Raw genomic sequence first — 17,396 nt, forward strand, 5'->3', positions numbered from 1 at the left:
GCCCAGGGAGGTTGTGGATGCCCCGTCCTTGGAGGTGTTCAAGACCAGGTTGGACGGGGCCCTGGGCAACCTGATCTAGTAAATGTGTACGTTTGGTGGCCCTGCCAGGCAGGGGGGTTGGAACTACATGATCCTTGAGGTCTTTTCCAACCCGGGTCATTCTGTGATTCTGTGATAGAAATGGCAGAAAGTTGGGGAATCTGCTCTTCAACTTAAATCGTGGCTCAGAGGAGCAGAGAATAACGGTGATACACGAGTTCTCTCTAGTGATAAAACGATGAACTGCATTATACAGCCGTTCGCCAGAAATCCTGTCAGAATTCCTTTTGAAGTTTCATTTATACAACCCAGTTATTAAGAATAGGACCGGTACGGTCGTGTTTCTTTTTGGACACCTCAGTAACAGTGTCAGTCCTTACAGTGGCATAAAATTATTCCTGAATTCCAATCAGGTGTTACCAAGTATTTGCTGAAAATAAATAAGAAATCATCGGAAATAAAGAGAGAAGTGTAATGAAGTATGTTCAGAAAGTCTTACACTTTCATGCTCACATTTAAAATGTCAATGCTTTAATGAGCGCTGAATGAGCCATTACAGAACTAGATGCTGTATCTACGTCAGTTCTGGATAAATACCAGGTCCTTCACAGTGTGCATTCTGCATTAGCAACTTGTCCAAGGCATGACATTGGGAATAAGCCCATCCAACCTGGCCTTGAACACCTCCAGGGACGGGGCATCCACAACCTCTCTGGGCAGCTGTTCCAGCACCTCACCACTCTCATAGTAAAGAACTTCCCCCTGACATCAAACCTACCTCTTCCCTCCTTCTCTCATAAACTATTTTAGATAAAGCAGACAACATAAATTCTGCTCTTATCTTCAGCCCTCACTACTGCTGAACAGTAAACTCTGCAACACAACACTAAACTTTAGAAACTAATCAATGCAAAGAAAACATCAACAATGCAAGAATGATGGTCCAAACCACTTTTATTTAAAGTATGTAAAGAGCTTACTTACAATTCGTCTCCTTGTTTTGCTTTCTTGTCAGAAACCAGATACACGCTTCCAAAGCTTCCGTTGCCAAGCTTCCTCTGAATAGTGTATCTCCTTGCGATAGCAGCATCTGAGCAAGCAGAATTAGATCTGGAAACGCTGACGTGCTTACCAGTTTCTTGAAATTTCAGCATTGCTCCGTGTAACAGAAACTGCCCAAACGTCTCTAGAATGCAGTTTCCAAATCCTTTTCCTCTTCTACAGAAGTTCAGAAGAAATATTTGAAACAGAAAGAAGAAGATTTATTAATGCAATATTATTAACTAGAAAGCTGTTTGTTCTTTCATTTGCCCTTCAGCTTCCACCATCTTTCTGCCATCCGTCAGCACTTATGACCTCAAATTGTGGCACTGGAAGTTTAGGTTGGATATCAGGGAAAACTTTACAGAAGGGGTGGTTATGCACTGGAATAGGCTCCACAGGGAGGTGGTTGAGTCATGTGTCTAAAAGCCATGTGGATGTGGTGCTCAGGGATAGGGCTGAGTGGAGGGTTGTTAGAGGTAGGGCAGTATTATTAGGTTATGGTTGGACTCGATGATCTTTAAGGTCTTTTCCAACCTGAGCAATTCTCTAACTCCATGTGATAGCGCCTGTGTGACTGACTGCTACCACCTTCTGCCAGCCACAGCTTCCTGCATAACTCCTGGTGCCAAGGGCTTGCCTTCCTGCAAACACGGAGCCTCAGTGACGGTTATGAGCTTGAAACCTCTTAGTTACGAGTACCCAAACGCGCACCAACCTGTTTCAATACCCAGCTGCTCCCCTCAGCCCCCTCCCGTGCACAGAGCGCCGGTGCGGCCCGTCAGCTGCAGCCCGCGGGGCCTGAGCGGTGCCGTAGTCAAGGCGACGCCGCGCATGCTCACCGAGCCCGGCCCGAGGGCCGCTTCCGCCGCCGCCGCCATGGGCGTCCCGGGGCTGACGGGCTTGGTGGAGGAGCGCGGGGCGTTCTTCGCCGAGCTGCGGCTGCGGGACACCAAGCTGGTGATCGACGGCAGCAGCCTGTACTACCACCTCTTCTTCGCCTCCGACGCCGATTGCCGCCGCGGTGGAGATTACGGCCAATTCGCGGCGGCCGCGGGCGAGTTCTTCGCCGCGCTGCGGTCGTGCGGCGTGGCCGCCTTCGTGGTGCTGGACGGCGGGCGCGGGGCGGCGGACAGGAAGCTGTGCACGCTGATGGAGCGAGCCGCAGAGCGGCTGCGGCGGGCACACGGGCTGTGCCAAGGGGACCGAGGCCGCGTGCTGCCGCTGCTGGCGCGGCACGTCTTCGTGCAGGCGCTGCGCCGGGCGGCCGTGCCCTTCGTGCAGTGCTGGGCCGAGGCCGACCGCGAGGTCGCGGCGCTGGCCAACCGCTGGGGCTGCCCCGTGCTGTCCCTCGACAGCGACTTCTTCATCTTCGAGCTGACGGGCGGGTACTGCCCGCTGAGCGCGTTCCGCTGGCGGGACGTCCGCGCCGAGCCTTCGGGACGCTACATCCCCGCGCGGCGCTTCGAGGCGGACACGTTCTGCCGGCACTTCGGGAGGCTGAGGAGGAGCGTGCTGCCGCTATTCGCCGGCATCAGCGGCAACGACTACGTGGACGTGGCGGCGTTCGAGGGGCTCTTCGGCGAGGTGCGGCTGCCCGGGAGGCACGGCCGGGCGCGGGGGCTGCTCGGCTGGCTGGCGGGCTTCACCGGGCCCGAGGAGGCGGCGGACGCCGTGCTGAAGCGGCTGGGAAGGCGGCGGAGGGACGCGGCGAGGGAGCTGCTGCGAGCCGCGCTGGAGGACTATGCGCCGACAGAGGAGAACCTCGAGGAGTTCTTCATGGACGGCCGATACCGCTGCCACGAGGCCGAGGCCTCGGGGCTGCCGCCGTGGATGCTGGGCGCGTTGGCCAGAGGCGAGCTGGCCCCGCTGGTCACAAACGTGGCGACGCTGAGGAGCACCTTCCTCCACGTCCAGGTGGAGGACATGAGGCGGCCCAGCGCGCACTGTGCCGCGCTGCCCATCCGGCAGGTGCTGTACAGCCTGCTGCTCTGCACAGCTCCCAACCCACAGTGTAAGGCACAGGGCAGTGCGCTGCCGCCTGTGTGTGAGTTCGACCGAGTCCAAAAGTCAATTAAAAAGACGTTTGTTGAAGCAGCGAGCCTCCCCGCGCCTTTTGGGGATGATGGTTTTGCTTTGGACAAGTTAGTGGAGGTAAGTGGTTGTCGTAGCAGGTTAACAGTGTGGCACACGCTTAAGAGGTGCTGTGTTTGACAGCAGGGTGCTAAAAGTGATGGCTGAACCCAGAGACTTCAGTGAGCAAATCCTCTGCACACATACAGTTGTGCTTCCGATGGCTGAGAAGCTAGGCACATTTCATGACTCCCCCCACCAAGTGCACCAAGCCAAATGACACGACCAGCTGGCATCATGTATATATAGCATTGCCTGAATCATCCCATGTAAGCCCTTCTCCTGTCCTTCCTGTTCTGTTAAACTAATATCTGCTTTTGTCGTTTTAGGAGAGGACTCACAGTTCTGTGACATTTAGAAAGGTGCAGTTCAACACTACAAAGTTTAACTTGCATTTGATCAAGTTACGGATGTTTCAGAGCGAAGTAAAATGCTTTCTTTTGCTAAATATCAGCATTATTTCATCTGTAAAGCTTGCAGCTGTGCGGCAGTTCCTCCTGCTACGAGTACACATCCTGCTAAATATGCTTCCGTGTTCCTTGCCAAGCAGAACAGCACCTGAAAAACACAACTTGTAATCAAAGGAAGGTTGTACTAGGTTAGTTCTAGTCAGCATTAGCAATGCGGCATATGTACGTTTTTATGGTCTCTTATGGTTTAGGCTGTTCCTTGCAATGGGAAACACCCAGGGCTCATACCTGTTGCTGAAACTTTTGGGAATCCAGTCTGTGCTCTTTTATACTACACATAGAATCGTAGAATTGCTCAGGTTGGAAAAGACCTTAAAGATCATTGAGTCCAACCGCAGCCTAACCATAGTACCCTAACTCTATCAACCTTCTGCTAAACCATATCTCCGAGCACCACATCCAAATGGCTCTTAAACACATCCAGGGATGGCGACTCAACCACCACTCTGGGGAGCCTATTCCCAATCCAGACTCACAATGCACTCATGTTGCAGTTGAGCATCTTGCTCCAGTTCTGCGGTGTGCTCTGCGTGGTTTGTAGCACTGTGTCTTAAATAGCACAGCAAAGAAGGAACGTGCTATGAGCTCATATATTGCAGATGAGAAAGGTGAACTGTACACTGAAGTTTTCACTGTGATAACAGTGTGCTCTTGAAGATGTGATGTTACACAGACACGTTTGCCATACCAAGGTAACTTTAATGCGTCACGCCTGCTGCATTTTCTAAGTAAGTCAACTTTTGCACAGGAATGTAACGTAAATCACCTGATTAGTAGGAGACTGAAACCTATTAAAATCCAGCTGACCTCGGGAAATTGTGAAAATTGCCTTTTTAGGTGGTATTTCAAAAATGCTGCCTGATCACAGTATCTGTGACGCTTAAATAACTATTTTACTTAAAAGCACAAAGTGTTAGCTAGTTTAAACCATCTGATTTGCATTCTGGAAATGACTCACAACAAATGAAGTCTGTTTTTTTTTCCCCCTCAAGATCTTTTGCTTATTTGCAGGTGCCTGTGTTGCGCCGTCAGCTGCTTCTGCTGGAGACTTTAGGAGTGAAAATGAGTTTGCTAGAATCTGTCCCTGCCCACTTGCAGCTCCCTGTTGCTGTAACCTGTTACTGGACACGTTGTTCGGAACCTAAAGTGAATCTGCATCACTTAAAGGCTCTACTTCTAATGATAGTATCTGGAGAACTGCACAGGATAACAAATGATCCAGGTATGTCCCCAGAGAACACCTCTAGAGGTGGCGTTTTTTAGGAAGAGTCCCTGATTTGATGCCAAAGATGATGCGTGCCAGGGTTATTCTGTTGATTTAGGCTCTAAACTCACAGAAACTGCTTGAAAATGGCTGCCACCTGCTTCTTGAGCAGGGTAGAGCAAGTTGGCAGTCTTCTGAGGTGGATTCACTCCCAGAAAAGTGCAGAAAAGCAGCCGACATAGAATCATAGAATTACCCAGGTTGGAAAAGACCTTGAAGATCATCAAGTCCAACCGCAGCCTAACCAGTACCCTAACAACCCTCTGCTAAATCATACCTCAGAGCACCACATCCAAATGGTTCCTAAATACATACAGGGACAGCAGCTCAATCACGTCCCTGGGGAGCCCATTCCAGTGTTTAATGACACATGTTTTTTTCTCCATTGTATGAATCAACTAAATGTCTAGACATGAAGGTAGGCTTCCAGAAATACAACTAAACTGGTCGTTTGTAGGCCCTGTACATTGCAGATACTTTTCATCTTTTCACACAACACTTATTTGTCATTTTCTATTCATAACCTAGATCTCACAGTTCTCCACCCTGAAGACAACAGTATTGCTTATAATGAATTTCTAAAATGGAAGGAAGAGAAACTGCAAAACAAAGACTTTGATTTAGATGCTGCACATGGCTTTTGCCAGTGGCAGTGCTGTCTTGAGATGGGATTGTATCTCAACCAGCTACTCTGCAGTCCTCTCCCTGAGCCAGACTTAGCTAGGTAAGGACATTTCGGAGCTCTGCTTTCCACAGAAGCTCCTGCTGAAATGATTTCACATGTTGCTTTATTGTCTGCGTCATAAACTCCTTTGGGCAGTTTTACCACACTTCGGACTCCTTTCTTTAAAGGTGGGGATATAGAGAAAAACCTAATTAAAATATTCCTTAGGGGCCCGCTGTTGAATACTGTACGTAGTTAAGATGCGGTTTGGGGTATATGGTTTGTTCTCCCCACTGAGCTGCATGTTTCTGTACTTTGCTGAGATCTGATATCAAATGAGAATGCTCTCCTTCCTTTGAGCAGGCTTTACAGTGGGACCCTCGTGCACGGACTGTATCAAGAGCTGAAGTCAACACCTTCCGTGGAAAATGTGTTCAGTCCTTCTCCGAAAATGACTGCGCTTTATCAGGTTCTGTTGAAAACAGTCATGTCAGCTCTACCTCCGGACTTCTTTCAGAAGAAAACAGAGGCCAGATCTGAGTCCTGCAAAAAGAAAAAAGCATCTAAAAAGACAAAGGCCATCAGGTGCGCTGTATCTGAAACTCAGCGTTTATGTGATGTTAACAGGTTTGCATCACTCAGTGTGGATGACTGAAGTCATTACTCCTAAAATCATTTCTAATGCCATGGAGACAGAAGAAATTACATTTAAAATGTGACTTTAATGGAATTTGCTTGGCTGTTTGGCTGTTTTCATGCAAGTTCCTGATATTTTTTTATAGTATTTATTTTTTTACCAACAAGTCTCACTTCAGGATTTAGTATTTTTGTAATTAAAACTCCTGTAAGAAAGGTGCCACATACAACTTGTCTTGGTGTCTGAGCTTTGTGTGTGCGGAAAGTGGGGCTGGCTGGTTGGATGATTGAAAGGTGTCTAATTGAAAATGAGAGTGAAGAACTTCAGCATTTCAGTGTTTCTTGTTCTGAACACTTAAGGTTTACTATCCCTACCTTTCCCTGAATGCTTCTAACTTGGAAAACATCCCTTTTTCAAGCTCGTGTCTGAGAAGCAGCTATCTATGCTGCTGTGTGGTTACAGTCTTACAAATCAAATTGAAATTGACAATTTTTTCTTCACTAGGAGAGTGGTCAGGCCCTGGAACAGGCTGCCCAGGGAGGTTGTGGATGCCCCGTCCTTGGAGGTGTTCAAGACCAGGTTGGATGAGGCCCTGGGCAACCTGATCTAGTAAATGTGTATGTTTGGTGGCCCTGCCAGGCAGGGGGGTTGGAACTACATGATCCTTGAGGTCCCTTCCAACCCAGGTTATTCTGTGAATCTGTGTGATTCTGTGATTTAAAAAATACTGCCTTCACAGATGGTAGAATATTTGTAGTTTTAGGGAGAGGTAGCAGTCACTGCTGATCTGGGTGTTCAAAGGAAAGGTCCCCTCCACCCTTCATGCTACTGATGCTGCTTGGAGTAAGTGGGCTGAGTTGATTGCACAACGAGCTTAGATAGGGAACCTCAGTCGTCCAGGAATCCTAGAGGCGATCATGGACTGACCTGAAGGTAAAAAACTTCAGAACATCACCAGGAGGTGTAATGTGCTGAAGAGGCTCCATTGTACAAGGAACTACCAGAAAATGAAATCTGCCCCACTCATGGATGGATCATGTATTGGGAGACGTTGCAGATGGAAAGCTGCTGTGTGGAGCCCCACACAACAAGTTGCAGAGGCCCCAGAAGGAAAAGGAGAATCAAGCCAATTTGCAGAGGTAAAGTGTGTCCAGCTGGCCATGGATGTCGCTGAACAGGAGAAGTGGCCAGTGCTTTATACTGGCTCATGGATGGTGGCAAATGCCTTATGGAGGTGGTTACAGCAGTGGGAACAAAACAACTGGCAGCAGAGGGGTAAACCTTAAAAGTGCATTTTACAGAGCACTGGCCAATAACCATCATGTTTATGATTCCACATAGCAAACAGTACCACTTAAATATTAAAAATCCTCACCCTTAACACTGTACATAATTGACATACTGAAATGGAAGAAAACACAATGGTTGGTCTGTCATTCAAAGCGTAACTGCAGCAAGGAAGTTCAAGCTAAGGAAGAAGAACTAACAAGCTGAACCCCTCGCTGAAAATTCAGAAATCCTAAATGTGGGGAAAATCCCACAACCCAACAACCTCTGAAAAGAAAACATTAAAGTATGCAGTACAAAGACCTGTGAATATGCCTGGAAAATTAAGCTTCCCTGTCTTTAGGCTCATCACCATACACTGTGTTAGCGTTTTCTACATGGAAAACCTAGACCTCAAGAACTACAGGAATAGTTTCTGATATTGTACAGCTGAGTCTTGATACTTTCATAATACATTCAATGAGAAATTGATACATTTATATCGTGTATTTAACTCATGGGAAAACTATTCTTGAGACGTAGTCCGAAATAGCAGGTAACTGAGATAGTAGGCAGTAATCGTCAGTCCTGAACTGCTACTTTCCCACTTAGCAGCAGATGGCACTCACACTCAGCCACAGAGCAAGTTAGAACTGCTCATCGCCTTTCTGTTTACAGCCATCTACAGCCGCCTTTCCGTCAGATGACTCAAATATATCACCTTCCAACTATTAAAGTTCTTGATCCTAGAAACTAAGACTTACATTCTTATTCATCCAAGTCATCACTTGAATCATTCTCATCTCATGTGTTTCAGATTTCCAAGCTTATCATTCTTTGTGGTTTTTATAATCATCGTCTCATTTTAAGTTACGTCTTACACACACACACACACAGATTCCACTTTGTTGTTGCAGTAAGAAGAGAGATCTTCACCACCCTACATCCCTCACTGGGAAAACATGAGGTCAAATTCTTGAGCCTCACTGAGCACAATCATGAATTAGTTCCAAAGACTGGGATGAACTCAACTGTTCTGTTTTTTGGATGAAGACTTGCTGTGATCACAAGACATGCTGAGATTACCTTTGGGAGCGCTGACCTGGTGACTAAGAATTACTCTACTGGAAATGTGTTCTCAGTTCAAAATTAAGCTGCTCTTTCTTCCTGACAGGATGAAATATATCCCACTGGAAATACCAATCCTGCAAGCTGAAGAAAATCATTACTAATTCTAGGATCACTATTCAGAGTTTAATTGTTTTGGTTTTCTTTGGGTCATCATAGGCTTTCAGTCTTCTGGGAGGAAAACAACCAGAAACAATGAAAGGCTCGTACTCGTTAAGATAGAAAATTTCTCAACTCTGTGCTTTAATAAGAGCAACTAAATTACATAGCTGCTGCCTATTTTCACACTACATGAAATGCATTTTCATTTTTGAGGATAGATCTCACAGTTGATTCACTTGCTCTGAAGAAAACCTTAAACATGCAGCTAGGTGATACTGACCAAGAATGGAGCTAAAAACAAGCAATGGAATTCAGACAGTGAGTACAAGCTTTTATCACAAATGATGAGACTGAACTACTAGATAAACTACTTGTTACTGTTCCACCTTCCACTGGAATACAGCAGAATTGCCTCAGACATAATTCAATATAATTCACTTTAAGTTCACATCTACACTGACAGGTAATTCAGAACATGAGACTTATGCTGGCAAATGAGTACTTTGTAAAATTTCTTTAAATACTAGCAAATAATAATTCCTCTCTAAGTCATTTATGCTTATCTGCACTTCTCTATGTACTTGGACTTCTAGGACTCCAAGAAAAATGCTGAGCACAAAGTAGTCAAATCCCATGGAGAAGATAAGATTATCAACAAGAAGTCTTACCAGATGAAAATGATAGTTACTGCACTTCCTCAAAATCCAGGCTGGTGCAAACGATTCTTCATCAGCATGCATCACCACAGTTTTTACTACACCTGAAATAGCGAACACTCTAGTAATACAGACCCACTTGTCAAAGTCCTACGGGAAAAACACTGATAAATCTTTCCAACTTTTGAAAAGCAGAACTGCTGGAAATGAGAAATTTGTGCTAAGAGAGATCATTTCTAAGAGGTCATCGTGTTTGAGCCCTTATCAGCTCAGTGGTTCACAGAGCATCCTGCAGAAAAGGTGAGTGCCATGTACTAAATTATTTCCCCTTACACTATTAAACCTCTTGCATGTTAACACTGCAGGTAATAAGTGTACATTCAGCAGGCCCAGGGTAGGCCAGAATAATAGATGTGTACCCGCATGCTTAGAATCAAAAGATACAGCATTCTGTCTTCAGCTCCCTCTTGTGTTCTTACACATCACCTTTCCAAGATTCAGTGGGTGACAGTTCCTTTCATTTCCTCAGGGCACAGCTAGTCCATCTCTAACAGCAATGATGTCAACAGCTGCATGACTACTTCTAAGGAAGACAGCTGCTGGTTTTTAAATCAATGAATATCTGAAAATCCAGGCATTATCATATATTAAAAATTACTTTTAGCATATCAAGACACCAATTTATTGTAACACTTTTTGATCCACAAAATTTTAATCTTTGGAATGACTTTCTGAGTGACTCTAAAAGCAATCTATTTATTTTAATGATGGGAGAAGAAAAAAAAACAAGAGGGGCATGGAAGGAAAAATAAGGATATTTCAAAGAAAGCTGTGATTTTTTCTATTAGAGTGAGAATTAGCTTGTTCACTTTCTTATTCAGTATACCACAAAACTGTAAGTCAGATATTTCAGTATTAATACTGTCTTAGTACTCAAGTAGTCTAGCATTTGTAAGGTAAAGTAAATGTGGAACAGAGCAGGTATCTGAAACCATCACAAGCCTGACAATCTGGTGTAAATGCCAGTTCCTTTTAAAGCAAAGAGACACCACACTTATAAGAAAAGCAAACATTTACTTCAAATTGCAGTATAGGCTTTTCAATCACAGAAAAAGAAAAGAAAAAACAGTGATCCGACAGCGGTCACATCCTGTGCAAAAAGAAAATACCTCCGGATACAAAAAAAATAAACCTTAGCACAAGGTACTTGAGCCGCTTACACATCGCAGGATAAAGTAAATAAATACAGTAGCTAGAATATGGCACTCTTGTGACAGACTAAACCCAGTGGAATGCCTCTGAAATATGTTTTTTAATCCTTGTATTAGTAGCAAAGTCCCACCACCGTAAAAGTAAAATGGTACAATGTTTTAAATAAAAACAAACTAAAATATTTATACCTAAGAGAAGAATTTTATACAATTATCTCTCTAAGTGCAGAAAATGGGACTTGGGTTTAGATCTTTCTTTAAATTAACCCCCCCCCACACACAAAATCCCATTCAATCTCAAAAGTAAATTGGTTTGAGGAAAAATGTTACCAAAGTTGCATAATTTCATTTGTTACTCCCACGGCTGGAAGTTAAATTCTAAACAGTCTTGAAACATCAATGTTCATCATTAGCCAGTGAAACAAAGGACTTGTCAAAAGCCCTCAGGACTCCTTAATCCTCCAAATATTGTTTTGCTTTCTCCTACATCGTCAGACAGCAACCCCTAAGTCTGCAAACAAATGAATGCAATATGCATCATACATCAAGAAAAGACGAAGTTGACGAAGAAGAACTTCCATGCTTCTGGATCTTTTCCTTGCTTCTCTCAAACTTCTTTATGATCTCAGTCACTACGCACACAGAGGAAGTGAGTCCCAGAAGAAAAAGTAAATCTGGAAGAGATAATTAGCCTTTTTAAACTTGCTTCTTAAGCTTGAGGAATATATGACTTAGAAGACCTTCAAATTGCCTGCCTATTACTGAGTAATTTGAGCAGAAGTGAAGCAAGAACCATTTTGCAGAACCAGACAATTAGCATGCTTAGTTCATGCACAAATCACAAGGACATGCATGCTATTTCAAATTCTCAAAGTATTTTATAACACTGCTTTTATCAATACCTAGAAAAGCAAAGAACACTAAGCAGCATAATTAGCTTTATACTGAAACTATATTCTCAGAAATGACAGTGCTATAAAAATTCAAAGGATTATCTAAAAACACGGAATGGTTTGGGTTGGAAGGAACCTTTAAGATCATCTTGTTCCTTTTTGCCTGCATCAGTACTCATTAAAATTCCTAAAATATACAAGCACTTCAGAAATGTAAGAACACACTCACCTGTCTGTTTTGTGTGCAATATGCACTTAATTACAGTTTCCAACAAAATATCTAACAGTTTTTTTTCCTCCTCTTATAAAGGATCAGCAGGATTGGTTTTCCTGCTGTATGCAAATAGTTAGAAAGAGCTCTTACAGAACCACTGAACATTTAAGTTGGAAAACACCTTTAAGATCATCAAGATAACACAACCAAATCCACCACTAACCCACATCCCTAAGCACAATAACCCAATGCTTTTACAAATCAATCCTTAATGTATCATGCTTTGAAAGGGAACGTTTCTTACCCAAGACACTCAGGCTCTCTGTTTGGAAAACTTTCTGAAGTGGAGGAAAGTAAATGACCAATAACTGCCCCATTATAGATCCAAGGACAGCATAGCAGAACATTTTGTTGCTGCAAAGTCCAATCTCAAACACAGATTTTGTCTGTAAAACAAGCAATATATTACACTGTACATGTAACTTTAATTGTCTAAACAAGAAAATAATTCATAACTATTTTTCATCTCAACATTTACAAAAGTGTATATATATACATACATACATATATGTATATATACACACAAAGAAAGAGAGAGAGAGAGAGAGAGAGATACCGTTGAGTTGTTTACCTTGAAGATAATCCAAAACATATTCCTAAGAAGATAACTTAATGGGAAACCTGAGTGCAAACCTTACTTTCACAGTCAAGAATTTATTTACTGAGCTCACTTCTCTACAAGTACCACGCATTAGAAGGTGCCCACTGTACAAGAAGGATGTGTTTTTTTCTACCCTGACATTCGCATCAGAAAACAGACTGAAAATTAGATTAAACGTAGTAATTTGTAATTTCTTCAACTAACACAAATTTTGAGACTTTGCCTTCCCTAGAATAAAAATTTAAGCAGGAAGAATTCTTAAAACAAGTTTTCTTAGGCTTTCCTAGGGCTATAGCTTCCTTTGAAGAGAGGTACTGATGTAAATACCATGTAAACAGCAATATTAATCACTCACCTGAGACCTAGAACTCAAAGCATTGAACATATCAAAAAATACAAAACAGGTGAAGGTCATGGTTGTATCTCGAGGCGTTATTACATTGTCTCTTAACTGCCAACAAAAAAAATAAAATAGCTTTAGCACGCTTTAATTTAAAGCTTCAGCAACTAAAAACAGTTACTGCAATAATGCAAGTTCTACTAAGTAATACATACAAGCAAAACCACCTGCTTGCTCCAAGCCCATTCAAGAAATCATAACAGAAGTGACACACTCATCATTTATAAGAATTTTAGTTCCAAGCCGTGAAGACTCTTGACAAGCAGACAGAATACCAAGGACTCTATGATGCGCTGATAAAAAAGATCAGCTTTCTTCCCCACTGGGAAAGGAAAGGCAAACAGCTGATTCCTAACAAGCTGGATGTAAGTTTTGATTTGTTTTTCACAGTTATTTCCCATTCGCTAAGGTTTTTGGGACCCGGAAAAGTCTACACTAGAAACTCTATTTCTCATTTTAACTGCTTTGAAAATCATCCTTTCTAATCTTAGTTACTATTAAATAAGCATACATAAATCTTGCAACTAAGTTCACGCAAATTCTGAACACCGAATTTCAACCACTAGTATTAAAATGACTTAAATATGCTTGCTAAGTCTTGTGTTTTTGTCATACCTCTCTCCAGAAGACGAACAGTGTTCCACACACAATAATTATCGATGACACCAGTATCTTAACAATCAGGTTTTTGGTCAGAATGCTATCCTTCAAATTTCTTGGAGGCTTCTGAATAACATCTTTATCCACAGGCTCCACCCCAAGGCTTAAAATTAAAGAAGCACCTCAGGTTTTTATCATCATAGTGATTTGTTGCTTCTACACAAAGACTAGATTTCACAGGTGAAGAAAACAGATTTGAATCTTCCCTCTGCAGCCTAGGAATCACTTCATTTAAATAAGCATCTGTTATTTTCACCTTCAAAGCACTGAGTTGTAAGTATCAGTAACAGGTAACAGTCCAACACTGCAGTTTCAGAGTCCAAAAGTATGTGGTATCTATCAGACAGTATCAGAATTACTAAACAACAGTTTTTAATGAATCTGCAGTATTAGTAATGTCCACCATGAACTGTTACCTCGATAACTAAGGAATTCTACTGCTACATCCCTTTCACTGCTCCCTCCACCATCTATCCACAGTGAAGAAAGTCAGAAGAAGACTGGACAGAAGCCAGAATCTTGCATGCTGTGGATCTTTAGGTACTATGCTGCTCCCCAACCAACCACTGCTGGATACCAAAGCAAGCCAAATGAATGAACAGGGAATTACACTGCAAACACTGTAATGCAAAGAAAGAACCACTCTGTTTCACAAACACTTCAGAGTTTCTTTTACAAGCAACCCTCTTCCTTGCTTAAGTAATTAGACCACAAACCTCTAACAGAATTTAAAGTAAAGGTAAGCAATTACTTACCTTTGAGCTGGAGGCCCATCCATAATAATATTGATCCATAAGATCTGCATGGCATTGAGAGGATTAGGAAAGTTCATTAATGTAGCCAGTGAGATTAAAGTCAATGCTGCTATACTCCTGTTGAAAGAATCCATTTTTATAACTGTCAGCATGGAACATTTCTGAAGATCCACTGATAACTGCTTTGCAAGCAAAACTTCATATATTTACGAGTACATATAGATTTTGACAACTTCAATCACAACTACCATAATACTAACTTTAAACGGTCAGAATAAAATAGAATGGAACAATTGGAAGGGACTTAGAAAGACCATCCAAGTCCAACTGCTTGATCACCTTAGAACCAACCAAAAGCTAAGGCATGCTATTGAGGGCATCGTCCAAATGCCTCTTGAGCATTGACAGGCATCAACTACCTTGATGGGAAACCTGTCTGAGAGTTTGACCACTCTCAAGGTGAAGAAATTTTTTCCCATGTCTAGACTGAGCCTCCTCTGGCACAGGTCTGTTCCCCCCCTCCTTTAAAGAAGAATGCTAAGGTGGGGCTATCCTGTCACTTACTGACTTTCCACATGTCAATATGAAAGACTGTAATAGAGGCCTGCTTACTGCATTATTTTCTGAATCTTTAAAAATGAAACAAAGCACCAAGTACAAAATACTAAAAATTCAATCCTAAAATTCTCTTGTCGTTATGATCACTGATACTTTCTAGTACAGTCTGTCAGTATGTGAAACCTAAAGTGTTCATATGAGTTTACACATTTGCTTTGTGAGGCTTTGGTTCAATCACAATGCAGTAAGAACCTCCTGATATTCTCAACAATGTTTCAGACTTACGTGCTCAGTTGAAATCTAACAAAATTTTTTATGTTATTATAAATTCCTTTACCCTCTTCAATGGCAGACCTGCAATTAAAAACAAAGATCATACCACTAGAGACTACTGCAACAAAGCTTAAATCAAACAAAAACAGTGTGTTATTTCTACTAACTGAAGCACAAACACAAGTAATCAAGAAAAGAGTGGAGCTGAGCCACTTTGACAGCCACTGTACTTTACTGGAAGATCAATTACAATGGTTCTTACTCTGACTGCTTTCAAAATGAAATGTCAGTAGAAAAATTTCCTCCTTTTAAGGCTCGCATCATCACTGATGCTGCCTCTGGAATCAAGGTGGATAATTAAACAAGCAAGCAAACAAACAACACACACGTTCCAGAAATGACAGAAACAGAGAATGAGTTCAGAAGGCCACGTATTCCTACCGCACCAGAGTGAAATACATACAGACAGAAAGATGTTTCATTAAAACTATACAGCACAAAGTATCAATACAAATGTCACCTACATTATTGTCTGAAAATCATCATCCACAAGGATCATATCTGCTGCCTCTTTACAAACATCTGTTCCAGTTTGTCCCATTGCTACACCAATATCTGCAGCCTTCAGAGCAACAGCATCATTCACTCCATCTCCTGTCATAGCTACTACTGCACCATTATTTTGCAGGGACTAAAGAAAGAGAAAAGAACATAAATCAGAGATTGAAACAGCCCATCCTATATAATCGTTCTGAATACAGTGGTTCATGGTTTTCCCAGAAGAACTATTTTACCATTATAAAATTCTGAAAAAGTGCAACTGTTTGTATCTTAACTCATCATTTATACAAGGTTTTACATTAAGTTTTAGGTCATACATTCCATCTATGTTTGAAAGCCAGGATATATAGAATCTTAATGTTATGGCACTTTCGTAATTCTCAAAACATTCTGTCTTTTAATATTTGACTTTCTATTCTCTGTTTGTAATCAATATGAGAATTAGTACAATTGGAGAAGCACATCCCTATTTGTTAGCTTTGTTTTTTAGCTTCTGAATGGAAGCATTACCTCAGACATGACCTGAAATTCATGCCGTTTTATTGTTTTATTCCTGCTTCCCAGAAGTAGCAGAAATATGGCTCTCTCAAGTTCCCAGTCAATTCAACTGCAATGCGACAAAATCTCCAGCTCCCAGCTCCCACCATATAACAAACTGATGCTGCCTACCAGTAGTGGCATAGCCCTTGTGGTTGTCACGTACCTTTTTCAAGTCATATTTTCAGATATACTTCACTTTCATTTCTGGTTTCAACCAGATGCTCTGCAGCACATTATACTTTAAGTATGCGCACTACAAACAGTACTCACAGCCACCGTCCAGCAACGCAGCCACCAGTGAGACATACCTTTATAATTTTTAATTTATGTCGGGGACTGGCTCTGTAGAATACTGCAACCTGTTAAAAGCACAATGAAGGAGAGACACTTAGAACTGCATAAGATACTATAAAGCCAGAGCATAAGCACATGTTGTCTAAGGCCAACTATGCCCTTGTTTATTTTGAGGCTGAAGCGCCGGTGAAACATGCTTTTGTTATAGTGAAATCATTAATTCAGGAGAAGACTTACAGGTAAACAAAGTTGGTGCTACTTATTTCAAGACAGAACATACAATTTTAAAACCCTCTGAAATAATGAAGCAACTGAGACATAATGGCTTGTTACTGGGCTTCTTGACCAAATGCATGAAGACAACAAAAGGCAAGCAACTCAGAAAAATGTAACTTGTACTATTTTATAAAGCATAGCATTAATGCATTGAAGTTTTAGTGCTAATTAATGAATATTCTAGCTGAGGAGAAATTATTACTTTTCAGTGTTCTTTCTACCTCTCGTCTATGCTGTAAATTAATTTGATTAAGTGGAATTCAGTTTTCACACAAGTTCCACACTGAAGTTAGACTTCTCAGCAGACTCATTAGACTCTACTTTATTGGTTGACTTCACTCAGCTCCTAGTGAGATTTTAAATACATGCTGCAAATCCAACTGGGTCTCAGGTCAAAGGTGCACAAAGTAATTTTGTTGCTTTGTCTTGTTATGTAATGTGAACAGCCTGTAAGAACAAGTATTAGCAAATAAATTTGGGGTTTCTTGGTGAGTCACCAAGACACAAAGCTTTCCCATTAATGCATATTTCTTAATGATACTGGCTTTTGGCAGAGTTGCTACAGCATGCTTCAGTCTCATTTTGCAAACTAAGCAGAATTTTGAAAATTTGTATAAATTTTGCAACAGAGACGCGTACGAAGCTCAATTACATCTGATTATGACCATACATTTACCATGATGACATTGGTTAATGCAGT

The 17,396-nt window shown here is 42.1% G+C and overlaps 3 protein-coding genes across 31 annotated transcripts in view; 1 reads left to right on the top strand and 2 right to left on the bottom strand.

Annotated features, from left to right (window-relative positions):
* The window catches only part of NEK11 (NIMA related kinase 11), a 72,255-nt gene extending 70,201 nt beyond the window's left edge, over positions 1-2,054 (bottom strand). For 3 of the 10 annotated variants that reach the window (XM_032442381.2, XM_032442382.2, XM_015854044.3), the window contains exons 1-2: positions 1,799-1,924; positions 1,024-1,257 (exon numbers count right to left, since the gene is read on the bottom strand). In XM_032442381.2, the coding sequence (XP_032298272.2) occupies positions 1,024-1,193 (170 nt within the window). In that variant the 5' untranslated portion in view covers positions 1,194-1,257; positions 1,799-1,924. Of the gene's footprint in view, positions 1-1,023; positions 1,258-1,798 lie in introns of all 10 variants that reach the window. The other 7 variants (XM_085538267.1, XM_015854045.2, XM_085538270.1 and 4 more) reach the window with 6 other exon arrangements.
* Positions 1,914-10,065, top strand: ASTE1 (asteroid structure-specific endonuclease 1). 5 transcript variants are annotated; one of them, XR_014942929.1, is made up of 6 exons: positions 1,914-3,234; positions 4,695-4,905; positions 5,476-5,671; positions 5,975-6,196; positions 9,338-9,700; positions 9,930-10,065. XR_014942929.1 is itself a non-coding variant. In XM_015854046.3 (4 exons), the coding sequence occupies exons 1-4, from the start codon at positions 1,915-1,917 to the stop codon at positions 6,264-6,266; spliced, it is 2,019 nt and encodes a 672-aa protein (XP_015709532.3). In that variant the 5' UTR covers position 1,914; the 3' UTR covers positions 6,267-6,477. The 5 variants fall into 5 exon arrangements, 4 of the variants coding, with proteins under 4 accessions (XP_015709532.3, XP_085394390.1, XP_085394392.1 ...); XM_015854046.3 differs by lacking the exons at positions 9,338-9,700; positions 9,930-10,065 and having other exon boundaries at positions 5,975-6,477; XM_085538264.1 differs by lacking the exons at positions 5,476-5,671; positions 9,338-9,700; positions 9,930-10,065 and having other exon boundaries at positions 5,975-6,477.
* Positions 10,066-10,454: 389 nt separating this feature from the next.
* ATP2C1 (ATPase secretory pathway Ca2+ transporting 1) overlaps positions 10,455-17,396 on the bottom strand; it is an 88,949-nt gene continuing 82,007 nt past the window's right edge. For all 16 annotated transcript variants that reach the window (XM_085538249.1, XM_015854047.3, XM_085538254.1 and 13 more), the window contains 8 exons: positions 16,435-16,485; positions 15,550-15,716; positions 15,038-15,106; positions 14,195-14,311; positions 13,395-13,542; positions 12,735-12,830; positions 12,023-12,164; positions 10,455-11,285 (listed from right to left, as the gene is read on the bottom strand). In XM_085538249.1, coding sequence (XP_085394375.1) covers positions 11,149-11,285; positions 12,023-12,164; positions 12,735-12,830; positions 13,395-13,542; positions 14,195-14,311; positions 15,038-15,106; positions 15,550-15,716; positions 16,435-16,485 — 927 coding nt within the window. In that variant the 3' untranslated portion in view covers positions 10,455-11,148. The remainder of the gene's footprint in view (positions 11,286-12,022; positions 12,165-12,734; positions 12,831-13,394; positions 13,543-14,194; positions 14,312-15,037; positions 15,107-15,549; positions 15,717-16,434; positions 16,486-17,396) is intronic.

Source organism: Coturnix japonica, chromosome 2 (assembly GCF_054131305.1).
Source record: "Coturnix japonica strain WE chromosome 2, WE-NBRP24, whole genome shotgun sequence".
Lineage (NCBI taxonomy): Eukaryota > Metazoa > Chordata > Aves > Galliformes > Phasianidae > Coturnix > Coturnix japonica.